The 19,944-nt window shown below is 60.7% G+C and overlaps 2 protein-coding genes across 15 annotated transcripts in view; both read right to left on the reverse strand.

The window, feature by feature from the left end:
* Window positions 1–954: 954 nt before the first annotated feature.
* Window positions 955–6,341, reverse strand: LOC307106568 (aquaporin-12-like; the record flags this gene model as incomplete). The annotated part of the gene is made up of 4 exons (XM_079783139.1): window positions 955–1,052; window positions 3,459–3,683; window positions 4,041–4,157; window positions 5,735–6,341. 4 exons carry the CDS (start codon window positions 6,339–6,341, stop codon window positions 955–957), a joined length of 1,047 nt encoding a protein of 348 aa, XP_079639265.1.
* Window positions 6,342–11,360: 5,019 nt separating this feature from the next.
* Window positions 11,361–19,944, reverse strand: part of KIF1A (kinesin family member 1A) — a 72,119-nt gene continuing 63,535 nt past the window's right edge. For 8 of the 14 annotated variants that reach the window (XM_079782119.1, XM_079782117.1, XM_079782115.1 and 5 more), the window contains 11 exons: window positions 19,045–19,159; window positions 18,083–18,216; window positions 17,227–17,288; window positions 16,701–16,846; window positions 16,069–16,260; window positions 15,513–15,590; window positions 14,950–15,074; window positions 13,887–14,039; window positions 13,272–13,464; window positions 12,404–12,537; window positions 11,361–12,028 (listed from right to left, as the gene is read on the reverse strand). In XM_079782119.1, coding sequence (XP_079638245.1) covers window positions 11,986–12,028; window positions 12,404–12,537; window positions 13,272–13,464; window positions 13,887–14,039; window positions 14,950–15,074; window positions 15,513–15,590; window positions 16,069–16,260; window positions 16,701–16,846; window positions 17,227–17,288; window positions 18,083–18,216; window positions 19,045–19,159 — 1,375 coding nt within the window. In that variant the 3' untranslated portion in view covers window positions 11,361–11,985. The remainder of the gene's footprint in view (window positions 12,029–12,403; window positions 12,538–13,271; window positions 13,465–13,886; window positions 14,040–14,949; window positions 15,075–15,512; window positions 15,591–16,068; window positions 16,261–16,700; window positions 16,847–17,226; window positions 17,289–18,082; window positions 18,217–19,044; window positions 19,160–19,944) is intronic. The other 6 variants (XM_079782118.1, XM_079782116.1, XM_079782126.1 and 3 more) reach the window with 1 other exon arrangement.

Genomic DNA, 19,944 nt, shown 5'->3' on the forward strand with positions numbered 1-19,944 from the left:
TAAACCCACCCTTCCCCAGCGCCGCGTGGATGTGCTGAGTGCGGCCCAATGGGATGGCCCGAGCCCACAGAGGTTGTGAATTTGGGAAGTCTAGAGCAGTGGTCGGCAAACTCATTAGCCAACAGAGCCAAATATCAACAGTACAACGATTGAAATTTCTTTTGAGAGCCAAATTTTTTAAACTTAAACTTCTTCTAACGCCACTTCTTCAAAATAGACTCGCCCCGGCAGTGGTATTTTTGTGGAAGAGCCACACTCAAGGGGCCAAAGAGCCGAATGTGGCTCGCGAGCCACCGTTTGCCGACCACGGGTCTAGAGCATCCTCTGAACAAAATGGGTTAGCACTCTAATAAATGCCACGTGAGACCCTGCACTTGGCCCTGTGGGAAGACTCGGTACTTGGCCCTCAGGGCAAAAGTTGGTGAGCGCCACCCAGTGGTGACCACTGGAAGATGCACATGAAAATTTCCATTTGAGCCACTAGCTGGCTGTTGATTGAGACCACTTTCAAAGGACACAAAGTAATCCTGAAACCTGAAGTCTCCACACGTCCTCAGTGATGTCAGAGAAGATGGGAAGTGTATATGTTCATACAGGTGCACGGCAGCAGGGGAATGTAAGCAGGTACTCATGTCCCTGAGCAGGGCACCTCTGTCCCCCAACACCGACTTTGGAACCCCTGAGGGGCTGTGGGATTCCACTGCCAGGGGACAGGGTCCTGCGAGCAGCTCTGCATTGACCAAGTGCTGCCTGGTTTGTGGACGGCAGCCCGGGTGCTGATCTCGCAGCCCCTGCGTGAGTCCCTGGTCCTGCGGTGGTGCTGGGCGCTGGTGCTAGACAACGTGGTGGCTGGAGCTGGGCCTGGGATGCTCGACTGGACGCTGGACACGCACTTCGCCCCCACTTGGCTTCACCCCTGCCTCGAGCGCAGAGAGGCAGTGATGCAGCCACAGCCTAGTGGCCATCCGGGCTGTTAGCTTCGGGCTGGTCTGGGCCCCCGTGCACACCTGCTGTGCCCCCGCCGCCCTGGCTGCAGTGCAGGGGCCCCTCACCTGCACCAGGGCAGGAGGAGACACCAGGCCACGGCCTGAGGGAGCGAAGCCCCAATGCGCTGCGGGGCCCAGGGCAAAATGAGAATGCAGACCTTCCGCAAGGTGGGAAAAAGGGCCACGAAAGGACTAAAACAGAAAGCTTTCCCCTCGAAACACCTTGTTGCTGATCAACCGGAACAGGGCTCACAATGGTACATGAGACCACAATGTAAACTCACGCGGCTGGTGTGACTTACATGGACTGCAATAAGTAACACTTGGTTAATGAGAGATCTTGATCGATCCTGAGATTTTTCTGGCTTCCTTTTCTGCAGATTCATTAATTAGGTCATCAAAATGTACAGCAATGTCATATTTGGTAATCTAATCAAAAGCAACACCAGCCACTCTTGCCAAATGTAAGGTTGCAGATCATTTAGACAATTATTAATTTCAAGAAGGCTGAAGGCGATTTCTGTGATGGGACCATGACAGATCCTCCCAGAGCATGTTACAGGCTGTGAAATTATTTTGAAACATAAGTTTTAGTACATTTAGAGCTGATGATTCTCAGAACAATTAAAAAAAAAAACACTATACAAATCAGTTTTGAAATGCAAATCTATACAGTGCCATATTAATGTTCCCTCTGAGATTTCTTCTAATGTGGGGATCATATAAGAATCTGATTCATGATTTACATATAATTGAAAACACTTGTTTGTAATTGTATCGTTGTATCTCCAAATATATGGAAAAAAATAACTTTTGCCCTAGCCTGTTTGGCTCAGTGGATAGAGCGTCGGCCTGCAGACTGAAGGGTCCCTGGTTCAATTCTGGTCAAGAGCACATGCCTGGGTGGTGGGCTCAGTCCCCAGGGGGGGGGGCATGCAGGAGGCAGCCAATCAATGATTCCCTGTCATCATTAATGTTTCTATCTCTCTCTTCCTCTCCCTTCCTCTCTGAAATCAATAAAAACATATTTAAAAAAAAGAAAAAATAACTTTTAACTTCCATGTCAGTAATTGGTTCATCAAAACTTTATATGAACATTTTATTCTTTTCCATCGAATGCAGTTCCTTAAATTTAATTTGTGTTTCCAATCTTAATGGATGTTGCTTTACAATGCTGATTGCATCTAAAATAGAGATTCTAGCTCCTCGAATCATTCTGAGAATTTCCTGATTGACAGGCTTTATTGCAATGTCCACGTGCCCGTTTTTCTTGTACTAATTTACTGATAATGTTTACTGCCTGAGCATCAGCAGTTTCTGTCCTGGAAGTAGTTGTGCAGAGACCAGAGGGACTCTGGGGACAGACTGCCAGCCGCCTCCCACCTCGGGCCCTGGCGCTGCCCCGTGAGGACCCCTCTTTCTTCCAGGGCTGCCACCTCTGCTCTGCGTGCTGCTGCTGTAGTGCCCGCCCCTCCCCCAGCACCACCTGCCGGTCCCACACAGGCCCTCCTCTGAGGGGAGCTGGTGGCCCTCACAACCCCTGTGCACTCGCTTGGGGCTCTCTTTCTGGAAGCCTCTGCCCAGCCCTCTGGAAGACGTGCAGCTGGCTCTCAGTCCCTAATGCAAGGTGTCCCGGCTCCCTTACTCTCAGGGGGCCACTCCAAGGAGGGGAGGAGGCTGGGGTTCAGACAGAGCAGCCGTACTGCCAGGCTGGGTCAGGGAGCCATGGGAAGTGGGGTGGGCCGTGGGAAGGTTCTCTCCTGGACCTTCCCTGGGTGGCGTCCCAGGGAAAAGCTGACCAGGACCTATCCTTGGTTCTTCGTCCTGTCCTCAGCTGGACGGTAGGGTGGGGCCTTGGGCTGGATGGGGCTCCAGGACCCCCAGCTGAGGGGCCTTTGCCCTCTTGGGGTGAAAGATTCCAGGTCCACTCTGGGGAGGAAATGGCTGAGGGGTGGGGGAGATCTGCCCTGAAGGCCCTGTGATTGGCAAGGGTTCACCTGGCTTTGAGGACCTGCTGCCCTGAGGGTCAGGGTGCTGGTGGATGAAAGGGTTGGGGGCCCTTTGTCTGGCCCACTCCCCTGCAGCCTCAGGCTCCAGCCACCATCCATAACCTCCCAGCAGATTTCAGGGTGTCCTAGCCACTCAGAGCTCCCTGGGCCGCGGTGCTGGGGCGTGTGCAGGGCAGCCAGGAGCCCTCTATGGGAGACTCTGCCTTTGGGTCTTCCCAGGCCCAGGTTGCCTACCTGGACTTTGGCCTTTCCTCCTCGGTCTTAGCTTTGATTCTGACTCTGTCAAGAAGAGGCGGGACAGACCTTGTGGAACGATGGGGGGGGGGGGGGGCACTCAGACCAGCCTCCGCCTCTTCAGAGGCCTCTGCTAGGCCAGGGAGACAGGCAGGGCTGGGGACGGTTTATTGACGAATGGCTTCCGGGGAGGAAGTGGGGGTGGGTTTCCTGCCCCTCAGCCAGGGACCTGGCCTCCACATGGAGCTCCACAGGGACCCCAGCGGCTGCTGCCCCACCCGCCTCTGCCCAGGCTCCTGGCCTCTGCAACCCTCTGTGGGTGTCTGGGCACCTTCAGGCCCTGGGGCTGGCTTCCCTTTGGGGGTTCGATACTTGTTCTTCTGACTGTACAGCAGGTTCCTCTGGAAAAGGCGGGGCAGGTGGCCGTGGTACAGCAGGACGGCCAGCACCATCCCTGCAGGAGACCGAGTGTCAGACATACGGCCCCCCGGCTTCTTGCAGCCCAAGACACCTGGGCATGCCAGACTTTCCCTAGGATGGGGGCGGGGGATTGTAGACCTGGGTCTGGGGGGCCTGCAGACCTGGGCTGGGGGGAGGGGTGCCAGCAGGCTGGGAATCTGACCTGGCTCCCTCCCTTCCCCAAAGGAAGCAGCCCCTGAATGGACTCTCCACCAGAAAGCTGGACCCTGCAGGCTGGTCTACCAGGATGCTTTGTGTGGCCTGTTCCCCAACCATGAGCCACGCCCAGGGCTAGCCTTGCCTCTGCCCCTGGGAGCTCCTGGGGCCCCTAGTGACCCCCGCCAGCCCTTACCTGTCAGAGGGCCCAGCCAGTACACCTGGGCATACTCCAGCAAGGTGTGCCCTGCGCAGTGGAAGGTAACGGAGGCGGCCAGGGTGGGGTTGAAGAAGGCAGATGTGAGGGGTCCAGCTGTGGAGGAAGCACGGACAGGCCTCATGTGGCCCTACCTGGACCAGAGCCACCCTCCAAAATCCCCACCCTGAATCCTTCTGTGCCCTGGCCTAGGTCGGCTCTTGGCACCCAGACAGGGAGACCGACAGAAAGATAGGGAGGCAGATAAAGACAGACAGACAGAGACAAAGAGATCGTGGAACCAGGACTGAGGGGCGATTTGGACAAGCAGCCAGAGCCGGGCCAGCGTCCCTGAGCCCCAGGCCAGGCAGACCCCCAGTGAGCAGGGCCTCCCGGGGCAGGTCTGGGCCTCGTGGACAGGGAGCCTGAAGCCGGCAGGTGGAGGCCAGGCGTGGGCAGTGTTGCTGACTCTGCGGGAGGCGCCCTGGGTGGGTCCTGTGCAGACAGCAGGAGCTCCTGGGTGTCACCTCAGGTGAGTGTTCAGGCCACCTGGCTGCAGAGCTCTGCTCCGGCAAGCTCTCTCCTCAGCCCTGCCTCGACTTCCCCACCTGTGCATGGGCCCCAGTGGCCGAGGTACCACAGTCAGGGACACGGAAAGTGGGCCCTCAGGGCTGGTTCTGCCCTCCCGGGGGACCCCAGGGAGCTTGACGGGTGCAGGGCTCCTGTCCACACCCAGCACAGGGGCACCGCAGCCACTTCCTGAGAGGCGCCGCTGCCCTACCCCGACCCCGTCCCCGGTGCCAGGGGCAGAGGGAGCGTGCAACCCAGCAGGACCCTCCTACGGGCAAATCCCACAGACCGCAGGGCCCAGCCTGGCTCCTCCGCGTCCTGGCCCAGCTCTGTCCCCAACGCAGGGACAGCTGGAAAGTAAGGTCTGTGGTCACTGGCGCTCGCTTTTCCACGAAGGTGGGAAAGGCCCCGTCACACTGGGGGCAGGCCCAAGCAGGGGACCTCAGGATAGGTGACCTCCATCTAAGGGCCAAACGCAGAGCGGGGCCAAGGGGAGGCTCAGGGCGGCTCCCACAGGGGCTGAGGGACCCATGAGAATTTGGTCAGGAGGTTTGCCGGGGGGTGGGGGGGTGGGCAGTGACCCCAAAGGGGGGTGGAGTGTCTGCTGCCACCTCAGTAGGCTCTTGGAGCCGACAGGGGAGGTGGAGACATGGGTGAGGAAGAAAGGACAGGACCCGGCACCCTAGGAAGGGGTGACAGAAGATGCAGGGCTTGCCGCCTGGAGCCTGGGCCGCACCCTGGAGAAACCGCCGGCTGCCCATCTGCCCCTGAACTCCCCAGCCGGCCACCTTGCTTTCTTAGAAAAGTATTTTCGTGTCTACGCTGCCATGCAGAACACTCACCGCATATAGTGAGATGGGCCTTTCCGCTGGTTCAGCTTCTGGAAGGAGCTCGGAGTGTGGAGAGGCCTAGCCAGGAGGGAGGCCCTGACAGGGGCTGGGGTCCCACCTGCCATGTCGTGTCCAGTCCCATTGGTCATACCACCACTTGCTTCCCAGGGAATGGCCTCCCCCAGTGTCTGTGGCTCACAGGCCCCTCAGCTGGGCAGCCCCTTTCCTGCCCACAGCTGCTGGTGGCATGGCAGCCGCCGAGGCAGAGGTTCTGAGGAGACACCCAGGTCTCACCTGTGTAGGCGCTGACGGTGACCAGCAGGGCCACGGCTGACACTCTGTAGACGGGAAGGCTATTCCTGAGGCGGAGGAGGGTCAGATGGAAGACGAAGGCGCAGGCGCCTTCCACCAGCGCGCCGTGGGCGACGGTCGTGCGCAGGGCCGAGCTGCAGTGTTCGGCCATGAGGTTCTGCAGGACGTGCAGGTCACTGAGCTCCCAGGCCCAGTAGAGCCGGGTCAGGGCGCAGGCCGCCTGCATGCCCAGCTCCTGGGCCGCCAGCTTGAGCAATGTGCCGGGCAGAGAGGCCTCAGCCAGGAGGAGCTCCTGCAGGGACACGGTGGGGTTGGCCGAGGCCCCGTTGAAGGTGGCCCCGTGTGCCAGGAAGAGCAGGAACAGCAGGGTCAACAGCAGGTCGGGCCCGAAGCCCCCGGCCCAGGGGCCCAGCTCTGCCAGCATCCGCATCTCCAGGCAGCAGGCCCCCAGCTGGGCCGCGCCCACCGCCTCCAGGGCGAAGCTGACGTAGGCACCTTTGGGGAGCAGGGCCTTGGACGCCCTCCTGGCCGCCTGGCACAGGGCAATGGTGGCCAAGAAGAACGAGAGAGACACGTTCAGACCAGCCATCGGCCCCGGGGGCTCTATGGAGCCAGACTGAGCAGGGGACCTGAGCTGACGTGTCGGGGCTGACCCACCCCAGGACCCAAGGGCGGGGGAGCCGTGGAAGTGTCCATCTGGGCTGGCACTCCTGGGAACGCCACACCTGCACCCTCACCTCCATCCCACCTGCTGCAGACCCAGGAGCAGAGCCAGGAACGCCCACAGCGGACCGGCCCTCAGCCAGGCGTCTTCCCCAGGGCGTGAGACACACCAGGACACTCACCCACTCGGCCAGCCCAGGGCTGTAGCCTGGCCGCAGCTCTTCAAAGCCTCCATCGAGCGCCATGCCACACCCAGGCTCCCAGCTCCACGCCTGGCAGCTCCCTGTGCCTCGGCTGAGTCCCCACTTGGGCGGGTCCCTGGCTCTGCCTGCCCTCTGGGTCACACGCCACCAGTTCCCTGCATGAAGGCAGCCATCTGTGGGGCCAGGCCACCCCACAAGGAAGCTATGGGGGCTCCATGAGGGCTGCTCTGAGCCAGCAGAAAGGCCTCCTCACTATATGTGGTGAGTGTTCTGCATGGCAGTGCAGATAAATAAAATGCTTTTCTAAGAAAGCAAAATGGCCGGCTGGGGAGTTCAGGGGCTGCACTCAGACCCCGGGCCCTTGGCACGTAGGGATTACCTGTGAACGCCTCCCCACACCCCACTATGTGCCAAACGGAGCCATGTCTGTCCAGTCCAGAGGGACCCAGGAGTCAGGGACACTGCCATCAAAATTGGTTTGAATTTCCTTTGTGGGAGTCCAGCTGAGTGTGACGTCACCTGGCCGCACCCCAGCAGGCCCTGGGGCCCGCATGCTGCCCCGGCTCTGGAGCTGGCTCCCTGGGGCTCTGGAGTTGGCTCCCTGGAGCTGTGGCAGTGCCTTCCATGGGCAGGGTGCACGCAGCGCCCCCTTGTGTTCATCCCACCAGAACCTGTTTCCCGGGGAGCAGAGGGCTTGTGTGTCCTGCCCACTCCCCCTCCCTTCCATTCCTCGTTTTTATTTTTCTAATCTGTGCCTGCCAGACTCTCCCTGCACAGAAGGGAGACTGAGACCCGGGAAGGGGAACCCACAGCATGGAGGACAAGGAGCTGGCTGTTTTCCTGGCTGTCCCCAATTTTGAGGTCCAGGACTTTTACTGAGAGGGTGAAGTTAACACCAACAAGCATTCCACCCTGGGCAGCCCTGTAGGAAACCCACCACCATCCCCCTTGCCCACCAGACCTCACCCTGGATGGCAGACAGACCCGGGCAGACTCCAGCCTGGGGGGTGGGAGCTGCCCCTGTCCTTTCCTCGTTCGAGGCCCAGGCCTCTCAGGAGCCACAGAGACCTAGAGACTGGACACAGGCAAGCCAGGGTCCCCTCAGGGACCATGTGGAGAGTGAGTCCATGCTGGGCCTCCCATTCCATCGTCAGCACCCACTGGCCTTCGTCTGTACCTGTAACTCCTGCTCCCACCAGGTGGGACCTGGCCCTCCGTCTCCACGTGTCCACGCAGAACACACAGAAGGCACGGTCACAGTCCACTGTGAGCACGCCGACCTCCATGCCGGGCTCAGTGATTCACATTGCTGATCGATGTCGACTCATTTTTTTATTTTTAGGTACTTTTTGATTTTTAGATAAAACTTAAAGGGAAGCTCATCAGCCTTCAGCGGAAACTTCCACCCTATGACAAACACATGAACCCAGTAGCCACGCCGTCACCCAGGAAGGGAAGATTCCCACCGTCCCCGGGCCTCTCGCCTTCCTTCCTGGTGCCGCGTCCACTCTTCTGGCTCATGTTCCCACAGGCTCGAGTTTCTCGTGGACAGGGACCCGTCACCGGAGCCCGGGTCTGTGAGGGGCACTGACCTTGTTATTGCTGAATGGAATCCCATGTAAGGACCACAGCTGGTGTGTCCATTTCTCTGATGTGAACACTTAGGTATTTTTTTCTTTGGGTTTCTGCCTGATACGAATAAAGCAGCCACGGCGTTGCCTAGGCAGCCGTGGTATGTGACACAAGAGCCGTGGGTGAGACATGTGGGCTGTGAAGGAAGTTGGTGTGAAGATTCACACACATTGTCTACCCTACCCAGAGTTCACTTCCCTTTATATATGGTTTCGATCGTATTTTCCTGATGACGGAGGATGCTAAGCACATTGCTGTGAGCTTATTGGTCAAATACTTTTTGCTCATTTTTTATTAAGTGTATGCCTTTTTATTACTGAGTTCTAACGATGCCTCATGTATTCTTATATATTCTGGATACAAATCCTTTGTCCTAACCTTGTTTTACAAATACCTTCTCCCAGTTCCCGGTCGTTTTCTCAGTGATGCATTTTGGTATGTCTAGAAGTGTTACCGTTTTGTGTTTTACACTTATGTCCAAGACCTATTTTGGCCTAACTTCTCAACCTCTGTGAAAAGTCTAAGATCCCCCACCCGTGACCCGATGTGCAAATGACGCACAGCAGAGGCCCGCGCGCTGGTGCTGCGTGAGGAACACGTTTATTTCGTAACTGGACAGAGCGTAGGTGCACACAGTACAGGAGCCTAGAGCTAACACTCGGGTGCGGGACATCGGGGACGGAGTCATTACGGCAGGATGGCAGTTACGGTGCAGGGGCGGGTGTGCCACACAACCACGTATGTACAAGCCACAGGGAGCCCCGGGGACAGGCAGCTACAGGAAGCACAGGCCCAGGAAGGAGCCACAGCCTGCTGTTCGGAGGACCAGTGTGGCAACCTGCTCACCCCTCCCCGAGCACTTCACCACACCCGCCTGAGGTGGGACCGCCTCACACAGCCGCCTGGGTGTATGTGTGTGTGCGCAGGCGTGTGCATGTGTGTGGGGTCAGAATGAAACATTGTCATCTTACGAGCGGTTATTCAGAACAGGGAGTCCTTGCAACTCTTGAGCATGTCAACCCACCCTGGAAGGAACTCACACTCCGCTGGAGGGACAGAGAGCCGGATCCAGACAAGAATGGCTGTTTTTCAAACAAAACGAGGCTGCAGCCTGAGCAGCGTCAAGCATTCAAACAAAAACCATCAGAGAGTTGGCTTTCCGGGTCTCTGTCTCCTCCCCACTCAGCGGGGACAGAAGCCACACCAGACCTGACTCTGCTCTCTGCACCCCGAAGGGTGAAGACCCTCGGGGGCCCCCAGATGAGCCTCGCTTGTCACAGATGTGGAAACGAAGTCCCAGTTTGTTAAACGACTTGTCTCAGCTAACATGACACATGGAGGTTCGGGCAGGGCGGGCACAGAGACCAGGCTTCCTGACTCCGCATGGGTTTCCTCTCCAGTGACTCTGGGTGTCTGGACTTGGACCTAGGACCTCCCGCTACAGCAGGCCGGGAAGGGACACCAGGTCCCCCCCTGGCTCCTCACCATTTCCCAGATGACCCCGGCCAGAATGAAACAGTCCCTGGAAGCCTCCATGGCCGTGGAGGCTCCTGAACTTGGGGTGATTTCCGGAAACCCTCTTGTGGGCCCCTTCCCTCAGCCCTGCCGAGGAAACAGGTGCTCTGCAGGTTGGCTGGCCTCAGACACCTGTGCCCTCGTGCAAAGGCCTCAGACCCCCTTGAGGCCAGTCCCTCAGGCTGGCTGACCTGAGTGGGCCGTGGCTGGGCCCTGGGGAACCTGTCTTAGAACTCACCCCTCCCTGCTTCTCCCTGCCACAGGCTGTCCTAAAAGCCAGTGTTTGTCCCAGACTGGCTCCTCTCCTGTGTGTCTCAGCCCACCCCCTCCGGGAACACCCGTGGAGGTGAGCACTGTCCCTGCTTCTGGATCACGTAGAGTTCAGTGCAGGATGGGACCCTCACCTGGGACCTGGAGGGAAGCTGCTGAGCCCTGTGCGCCCAGACGCGGTCCTGGGCCCTGATGCTCACTGACGGCTTCCCCTCAGGAGTGCTGTCCGGGCACGGAAGGGCTGCCAGCCGCCAGCTGGGCTCGTGCAGGCTGGCGGGCACACATGGCTGCCACAGGGTCCACGCTCCTGCATCCCTCATCTGAGGCCACGCGTAAGGGGCCTGAACAACTTTCCAAAAGGAAAACCACTGGAACCTTGCCCCTCGGACGGGAGCCCACACCACACATCCCTAGAGGAAGGAGCTGGGGGCACTTCTGGCCTCAGTGCCCAGAACCGTGGGAATGTCCATGTGTCATGTCAGCACCACGTGGGGACAGAGTGGGTCTCAGAACCACTGTCTTCAGGGTGAGCTGGAGTCCTCCAAGCCAAGTGGAAGTTGGTGTCAGTGAGCGGTGCCCAGCAGGGGCTGGGAAGGATGGAGGGAGGTGCCAGGGAAAGCTGTGGACCAGCAAGGGTGGGCATGAACCTGGGGCCGAGTGAAGCCCGCTCTGGTGGGGACAGTTTTGTAGTTTTTGTCTTGAGCTAAAAAGAGGCCCAATGTGCCTCGGGTGTGGGAACAGGTCGCAGAAGACCCCCAGGCCCTGTGGTTTCTCTGCTGGGTTTAGGGCCTGGACAGGACCCTCGGCCAGACTCTTGGCCTGCGCTGACTCCTGTCCTGTCCTGGCCAACCCTTGGGCACGGGGTCTGCAGAGGGGCCAGAACAAGACAATGGCGGCACATCTGATGCAGAAGGGGGAGGAGGAGCCCATGGCATCTTCTCACTGGCACTCACGGGAACTCTCTTCTCTTGGGGCAAAGAGGGGAAATCTCAAACTTTCTTCCCAGGAGCAACCTTGAGCTCACCCCATTTCTCACAGCAATTGGAGGGGCTGTACATCAAGCCCCTCGCTGCCTGGACAACCTCTAACCCCAGCCAGCCTCGCCCTACCTGCCTGGACACATGACATGAGCGTGGGCTCCTGTCCCTCCTCCCTGGCCCCGCCAGCATAGCCCCTGCAGCCCCACACCTCCCTCATCTCCCACCCCCTCCCGGGAGCTGCACTGGCACTGCTGGGAGTCACATCTCAGGCGGCTGCTGTGCAGGTGAGATGTGGGCTGTACCTCCTGCTGGAAGCGACACACACCACCTTCTGTGCTGCTGGGACTTCAGGCATCAGGTCCCCCTGACGCAGGCACACCCCCCAGGACGAGGGCCTGCCCCATGGGCAGCTGGGGAGAGGCCTCAGGCAGGTGCCCCAGTGGGAGCAACCTCACTGTGGTCTTCCGAGGCAGCTACCCCACCCTGTCTGTCCCTAAGAGGCTTGGGAGGTTGGTGAGGGAACAAGCGGGAACAGGGTCCATCTGAATCCTAAAGGTCGTTAGAAATAAATACTTATAAATAGAATACAGTCTTATAGTTAACTTCTGAGTGGACTGTTTCCATGTCGCTAACTACTGTATATTAATTATAAGTCTGTCTATGCTTAAAAAAATATTAGAACGTCACCGACGCCCCTGACTGGTGCCCTCTGGTCTCTCCAGCATCTCCCAGCTCTTCCCCCCGGGCACAGTCTCAGGGAAGGAATGATGACAAACACGGCCTCCACTGGGAGCATGACGGTCATGTGGTGCAGGTCCCGGCCAGAGGCGGGCTCGCTGGCCCAGCACAGCACCCCTGGGACGAGGGGACTTGTTGGCTGTCTAGTGGGAAGGGCTGGGTGGCAAAGACAGACGGATGGTGAGGGGGGCAGGCCGGGCCTGCTGGCTGTCTGGAGGGTGGTGTCTTCCACTCAGACCCGCATCTGGGCAGACCTCCTTCTGGAAAGCTTGGACCTGCGGGAGGGTTGGGAGAGAAGCAGAGCTCAGGGAGGACGGAGCCTGCAGCTCACTGACCCCAGACCCCTCTGGTTCCCTTATCACCTGAGAGACATGTCACTGTGACTCCTGTGAAGTCACGGAGCGGGGGGGGGGGGGGGGGGGGGGGGAGAGGGATGGGGGGGCGCCCTGGCTATTCCCTATGCAGAGGTATTTCCCTACAGAAAAGTACACCTTGGTGGCAGGTGAAGCTTGAAAGTTTGGGGAGTTTATCCACTCCGTGAGCAGCAATGACAAACATGAACATCGGCGTCCCTGAGGATGTCCCAGGCCTGCACCCTCCCCCGTCCCAGTGGAGGTGGAAACACCCATCCAGGTCTGAGGTGGCCCTACCGTATGGTCCCGGCCAGGAGCGGGTTGAATGCGTACAGCCAGTCGTGCATGTCCTTGTCGCTACTGGCCTGCAGCAGGATGCCGCGGTGCTCCGTGCACACGGCGAAAGTGTGGGGCGTCTGCAAAGCACCGCGCTGTGAGAGGCACCGCCCCTCCCTGGGGTCAGCACTCAGCCAGGGAGGAGGGAGCAAGAGGGGAGACCCACGGGAGCGAGGGGCGCTGGTAGGGCCATGTGAACTCTCTACAGTGTGCACAGCCTGGCCCGGAAGGTTCTGCAGGATACCTATCTATTCTCATGCCCCAGGGCCCCTTGCCACTGCTCTGTGTCCCCACCTCATGGGCCAAGGCTCCTTCCCCTGGGACCCTAGCACAGCTGTGGTCCAGATATGTCCACTGGGCTCCGTAATCCTGGCCTCCCTTCTTCTCAAGCCTGCGCCCTTGGCATTGTGGTTTGAGTTCCCATCCCCGCCCCAGGGAATCAAAAATCACCTAGTGCCACTGTAGTGGCTGAGGGACGGAGCCAGGGCTCCCAGCACCCACGTCCACAGCTGCGCTTGCTCAGAGGAGCAGGGTCAAGCTGGGGGGGAGGGGGTTGGACTCCTGGGCCCACAGCACGGCTGGCCTGTGTGGCTCGGCCCAACCCACCATGAGCATCCTCAGGAGGGGACGGGGTTGTTGGCCCTCAAATGGGAGAAGGTTAATACTTGTCCCACCATCACCACTGGCTGCCACCAGGACTATGAGCCCCATGGGTGGTAGAGACCCTGGGACAGGAAAGGCCGCCCCGGCTCCTGCCCTCTCCTTCCCTGCCCGGACGCCCTGTGTCCTGCCAGCCCAGGGCCCGCCCATCCCGTTTCTGTGGCCGCACCTTGAGCATGGCCTGCTGGTCCTCGCTGTACTCCACCTGGGCGGTGGAGAGGTTGAGCACAAACCTCTCCACAGTGTCCTTGTCGTTGTTGTACATGTAGGCATAGGGCCGCCGCACCACCACGTAGCGTTTGGCCCAGCCGGCCGTGTGCGGCTCCAGGAAGTGCAGGTAGCCCTTCTTGGAGACGATGGGGCTGCGGGACAGGAATGTCTGCTCGTCCACGCCCTCCTGGCAGCCAGTGGGAGGCCCCAGCTCGGAGGTCCACTGTCCACCACGAGCCAGGTCCCCAGCCGTGCCACCAGCGGGCCTCCGAGAGGAGCAGCCAGGGCAGAGGCACCTGGGGACCTGGCAAGACCCCAACCTGGGAGGCCAGAGACCAGAACCACCACCCCTCTCTGAGCCGCGCCCCCACTGTAAGATGGAAAAGCGTAGGAAGGCTGCAGCTGCCCCGGCCTGTCACGCTGTGACCCACGACCACACCCATCAGCAGTGCTGTGCTCAGGACATTTGCCCGGTGGCCACACTGGTCATTTGCAGACACATTACCACCAGGGCCCTGCTCTGACCTCCCCCAGCCCTAGGTCAAGGGGCAAGGCTGGCTGGTGACCTGCATACCTGACCCGGACCTCCTGGATGTCGGGAACCAGCAGGCGCTGGGGCTCCTTGTCCGAGTCCGTGGCCCGAGCAGGGGAGAGGATCTTCTTGGAATCAGCCTCCGGCACACTCTCGGGCTCCGGGCTGGCCGGCCGGGAGTTGGGCTGCAGACTCCTGGGGGAGAGGAGGGACGCTGCTGCCCTTCACTGGGCCCAGAACCACCCTCCCCAGGCTCCTGATGGGGTCTCGTGCTCTCAGAGCCGCTGCAGGCACCTCTGGCTGTCTGACCGCCACACCCACGGTCTGGCCCACCCGCCTGATTCCAGGGTTGTGCTGGACCCCGTGGGAAGGGGTCAGCTGTGAGGGGCTCCTCACATCTCTCCCGTGGTGCTCTCTGCCCCTCCCCCTTCACCCCATAAAGGGGGCTGTAGCCACTCGTCATCCTCCAAATCGAGTTGAAAGAGACACAAGTCTCTCAGGGACCGTCTTGCCCATGGCCCATGCCAGGACCTATGACTGGACCTGGTGCCCAGGAGGCCTGTCTCAGGAAGACAGCCAGAGGATTCAATGCCATTTTTTTTTCTTTTTAAGAAGAAATTTAGGAAACGCCACGGGATTTAAAATTGGATGATCAGACATAATCGGTGTCAGCAGTGTGTGGGGAGGGTCTCTTCCCAGCACGGCTCCGCTGCTGCGTGGCCTTGCCTGCAGTAGAGGGCTCAGGTTTTTCTCACCGAGCATTTTATGAGCGCTGCCCCATGGAAAGGGTTTCTTGTTTTGTGCTATTTTGACCTGTTCCTGCTTTTATTCGGGGCTGGTTTTAAATGTACGTGTCAACAGAACACGGTCTCAGAAAGAAGGTTAGGACATCACGCTCACATGAGGCTGCGGGGTGGGCACAGGGCAGACTCTGGGGGCAATGCCTGCAGACCCCATGCCACCAGGCCCGCCCTGGATGTCCGGCTGCCCCGCGTGACTGGGCCACCCGCGCCCCCTTCTCTGCACTCCGTGCCCGCGTCACGGCCATCGTTACCGGTAGTCTTGCAGAGCTGGAGGCTGCGCAGGAGCCTGAAGGCTCACTCACCTCAGGTCGGCTGCTCCATAGCGCCCTTCGACCAGAGAGGGGCAGGTAGAGGAGGGAGTGAGCGTGGCCACCCCCAGAGGGGACAGGGACGTGTCCTGCAGCAGTGTGACGGACATCTCAGAGAGCTGTGGAGGAGAGAGCGTCTTTTACAGGGGACACAGGGAGGGGGCAGTCTCGTGGTGGGGACACCGAGGCAGTGGCCGATTCCTGCACCTTTGCTGGTATTTGAACTCATTTAGGGCACCCCCACCCTCACTGCAGGTACCCCCCAACCCCTCCCAGCCCCACGAGGGACTCATGGCTGTAGGGCTTCAAAGAGCATCGAGGACCACACTGGGTGGTGCTGGGGAAGGTGTGGCTGAGCCAGACTTTAGGACGTGCACCCTGAGGACCATGGGGAGAGGCCCTCCCAGGCAGAGGGAGAGGCCAGTGAAGAGGCCAGAGGCAAGCAAGGCAGCTGCGGGGCAGGGAGTGAGGACCCAGGAAGGCTGGAGTGCCATGGGGACACTGGCGTGGAAGGCCATGAGCCAGGGTGGGGGCTCCAGGCCTGACACGGTGCCCACCTTGCTCTCGCTAGCGCTGATGCAGACGTGGCTGTGTGTGTACTCTCTGTTGAACGTATGCGTGAGGAGGCGCAAACACTGCAGGAACAGCAAACACCAGTCAGGAGTCTCCTGGGACCAGGCTCGGCCGAGGGCTCCGCCCCCAACAACACAGAGACCTGCCCAGGTGCCCGGCACTGCAGGCCAAGGTGGGAGCACCTTCAGGCCTCTAAGAAGATGGGGCAAGCCGGGGAAGCCTCCCAAGGCAGGCCTGGGCCTGGGCGAAGACCTGCTCGGCGGGCCCCAGCCGCAAAATGGGCTGGGATTCGGGTGGTCAGCTCCCCATCGATGTAGGTATTCAAGAGCGGACAAGCCACTCCTCAGGGAGGAGGCTGTAAAAGGCTCCCAAAATCCAGTGTAGGTGCGGTGGGTGCTGTGGGGAAGGGGTCTCTATAGACCCCTCGTTCTCCCAGCTCCGGGCCCTGACAGAGCCAGCATGGTCAAGGCCACATCACTGGAGCCCTGCAGGGGCTGGGTCATGGCCGTGCTGCCCACCCGCCCAACTGCCCTGCCCTACCTTGACGGCCAGCTCCCGCTGCCTCTCGTTGGGAGTTTCCAGGGGCGACGGTCGGCCATCAGGAGAGGAGGCGCTGGACAAGCTGCGGGACTCGGAGTCCTCACTGGAGGCCGGGGACAGCGTCTCTGGGACGGGCCGCTGGGTGGTCTCCAGCTTCTCCCGCAGCAGCAGGTAGTGCCTGGTCTTCTCGACCTGCACCAGAGAGCAAGAGCGTGACCTCACCTGCTGCACTTGAGGGCGAGGGAAGGGCGGGCAGCCCACTGAGCACCAGGGCCCCAGGTCAGATCCTGGGAGAGCAAAGCGACCTGAGGCCATGCTGCTGACGGGAACCAGCCCTGAGGCCAACACACTGCCCTCCTTCCATCCTGGCCTCCCGCCCAGCCCTGAGCAGATGGACACTCGAACTCCGACACAGCATCCTGCGGGCCCAGAGGGTGGGTATGGGCCTCTGCTGCATGCTGTCCCCAGCTGCTGGACACTGGCTCCCGGACTTAGTGACAGAGGGCCTTGCCCACCCTGATTTCTGGTCTCTGTCTGCAAGCCGACAGCCCTCTGCAATTAGGTCCGTGATAGCAGTGTGAGTGCCCTCGCTCGCTCTGTCCTGGGGTGGCCTGGGACCCCCCAAGACTCACCTCCTGCAGCAGGCTCAGCTTCTCCAGCTCCCACTGGTGGTCCAGGATCAGGCTGTCACTGCGGGGCCTCCAGCCTGCCAGGTTCTCCTCACCACGCACGTAGGCCACAGACGTGTCCAGCACCCGACGGCGCCGCCGCTGCATCCCTGAAAAGGGGCACCTGTCTAACCAGGTCCCTGCCGGGGGTGCAGGGACAGGGCCCTGGGGCAGCTCCCCTTCCCCTAATCCTTGGTCCACCCTCAGAGCCACCTGGGCTCGCCCAAGGAAAGTCATACAGCATCGTGTCCCATGGGGGTGAGAGCTCGGGATGCCCTCCCTTCGGCCTGCCTTCCCATTGCTGCCTCTCCCCTCACTGTCCCCCAGCCCCTCAGAACAACCTTGGAGAGGCCCGTGCTTCTCACAGGGAAGGAACCCCCCAAATGGCAGCTTCGCTGACGTCACCTGGAGTGACCGAGAGAACCCCAGGTGACTCGCAACTAAGTGCCACCCCGCCTTGCCTGCCACAGAGAGCAGGACAGACACCTACCTGGGCTGCCCGCATCGGCCACGTGGCACAGGCTGAGGTCATATACACCGGTCACACGGTTGCTGTTGGGAGCAGAGGGGGACATGCTGTCACTAAGCACGGGGATGCCCGGGACCAACTCTCATCACCATCAAATGCACATTGGGCACCTGCCCTGCCCTGCCCATGCAGGTGGCCTCAAAGGGGGGAGGGAGCTGGGTGCCAGGCCCCACACTGCAGCCCTACATGGAGAGGCCCCATCTCAGACCCCCTTTTCCCTGGGACTGCCGATTCTGCCAAGGGCACCCACCGACCCTCTTGTGACCCTCTCAGATGCCTGGTCGTGGCCAGCCCAAGGCCACTGAGTCCTGACCCCCACACTCCCTCCTCCCAGCTGTGCCCAGAGTGGCCTGGACATGGGGGGTCCACGGGACAGAGCATGTGGGGAACTTCACTGCCTTGACACTGTCCCCCCAGAGTGCAAGGAGCGGTGGGAGTGTGAGAGGCACATCTGGTCCTAGAGTCTGACCCTCAGGTACTGCCAGCCTCCATCCCGAGTCCTCTCTCAGCCTGCCCCCCCACATTTATCCAGCCTCTCCCGTGTGCAGGCGAGGGGCCCTGATGGCCCAGACCCCTGTAGCCCCCGGGAAAGAAGGTCACCTGGTGGTGGGGTGCAGTGTGGCTCCCTAACATGCCATTGGTGTCCCACACATGCCCCCTGGCCTCCAACAACCCCAATATCAGGGTGAGGAGAAGGGCCGAGAGCAGGGGGCCAGCCAGAAGCGGACAAGCTGGGCTCTCGTCAGCCCGTGCCCGAGCACCCCAAGCAGTCCGGTCTCTGGGTGACCAGGGAGCCCTGCCCACTCCAGCAGCTCACCTCTCCGAGGCCCGCAGGCTCCCGCTGCCAAACAGGTTTCGGATGGAGCGTGAGGCGGGCAGCTTGGCGTCTCGGGAGTAGAAGACCATGCAGAAGTCCTTGGTGATGACGGCCGGCTGGGCACAGTTCTCCATCTGCGGGGACAGGGAAGCAGGGGCTCTGGCACAGGGACACCCCCTTCTAACTTCCTGGGGGCAAGAGCCACGGCACTGACCGCAGCCCAGGCCTCGCCGGGCCCCGCGTGGCCCCAGAGCAGGCGGGAGAGTCCCTGCTCCTCGCTGGAGCACCTCCCGGCAGAGGCAGCGGGCCCTGCCTCCCAGGCTGCCGAGGGCCAGCTCCGGTGCAGAGGCCCCGAGGGTCACCGTCTCGGGCCTCAGCTGCCTCACCATCGATCCGCGACACGCCGCACAACATGTCTGTGAGGATGCACCCACGCGTGCGTCTAACCCGCCACGGACGACATCACAGGGGCGGATGTGGTGTCATAAGCAGCTGCTCTTTGTGTTCCTGAAGCTCAGCTGTAACTCTGACAAAGCCGATGGGCACGGGGGACTTGTCTGGGCAGAGCCATTACAGACGGAGGAGTAGGCTCTGAGGGGGGGCGATGCCCTCACCTTCGATGCTGACCCCAAACTTCCAGATTCCTGGCTACTGTACCCACTAGATTTGTCCCGGCTCCCAGCCTGCTCCTGTGTGTCTGGCCCTGGGGGTGGGGAGGAGGCTTCTGTGTTTGAGCTGCCTGGGGCATCGGTGCCACCTGGCCACACCGACAGCCCGCACAGCGAAGACGCGGTGGGCTGACAGCACTGCCGCTCGAGGTGCATGGAGGCCACGAGCACTTGGGGAGACGGCAGGGTCGTGTGGGCTTGTCCAGAGCGCGCTCGCCCTCCTTGCCCTGGGCAGGCACCTCAGGCTCAGGGGACAGGTGGTTTCGGGGGCGTGCCTGGGCATAGGAGTCTTGCCTCAATGTAAGCAGAGACGGTCATGTAGATCTTCTCTCGGTATGGGGTGACGCGGTTCAGCAGGAGGGAGTTGTGCATGGAGCTGTCCCACGCAGCCTCGAACTGGTAAAAGGTCCTGGCGGGAGCGGAGAGAAGGTAAGATAACGACGTGCAGGCCACACTGGGCTGGGGTGGGGACATGCAGACGGACAGACAGACAGAGACATGTGGGCGACCCGCAGGGCGTGTCGCTGGGGTCGCAGGTCGGGAGGCCTGGGGGGGCAGTGTCCAGGAAAGACAGACCCCTCCTTACTCAGGACTGGGGGGAGGGGGGCTCCAGATGCCACCAGCAGGGTGGGCCCAGCTGTCGCCTCCACTGTGGATGAAGAGTGGCATGTGGTAGCCCACAGCTCTCAAACTGACAGCAGCGAGGGCGAGGAAAAGGAAAAAGGGGAAAGACCACAAGGGTGGGGACAGGGCGGGAGCCTCGGTCTGAGTAAGGAGGTGCCATGGTCTCTCCTTGGACCCTAAGGAACCTGCCCCAGTTTGCAACACCCTCCAGGGCCCACCTCCTCCATTACCGACTCGCCCCTGGGAGAGGAAAGGCCCTCGGGGAGGATGCTGGGAGTGGAAACCGGGCGGCCAGTTGCAGACAGCTCCACTGCCCACTGTGCCAGGCTCTCCATCAGGCAGAGCAGGCTGGGCCTCTCCTCTGCCCCCATCTCCAACCCGGAAAGATAATGAGCCGAGCATGAGCCAGGGGCCGGCAAACTCCTCCTGAAGGGGGCCGCTCAAGCCACGGACGGCAGAGCTCCTACAGTCTTGCCTGCATATTGGAGGCGGGGAATGTGCCTCGGTCCCCACTGTGGCCGCCCCGTGGGCCCTGGGCAGCGCTGCACAGCCCCCTGCCTCGCCCGGTTT

Source organism: Cnephaeus nilssonii, assembly GCF_951640355.1.
Source record: "Cnephaeus nilssonii genome assembly, chromosome: 10".
Lineage (NCBI taxonomy): Eukaryota > Metazoa > Chordata > Mammalia > Chiroptera > Vespertilionidae > Cnephaeus > Cnephaeus nilssonii.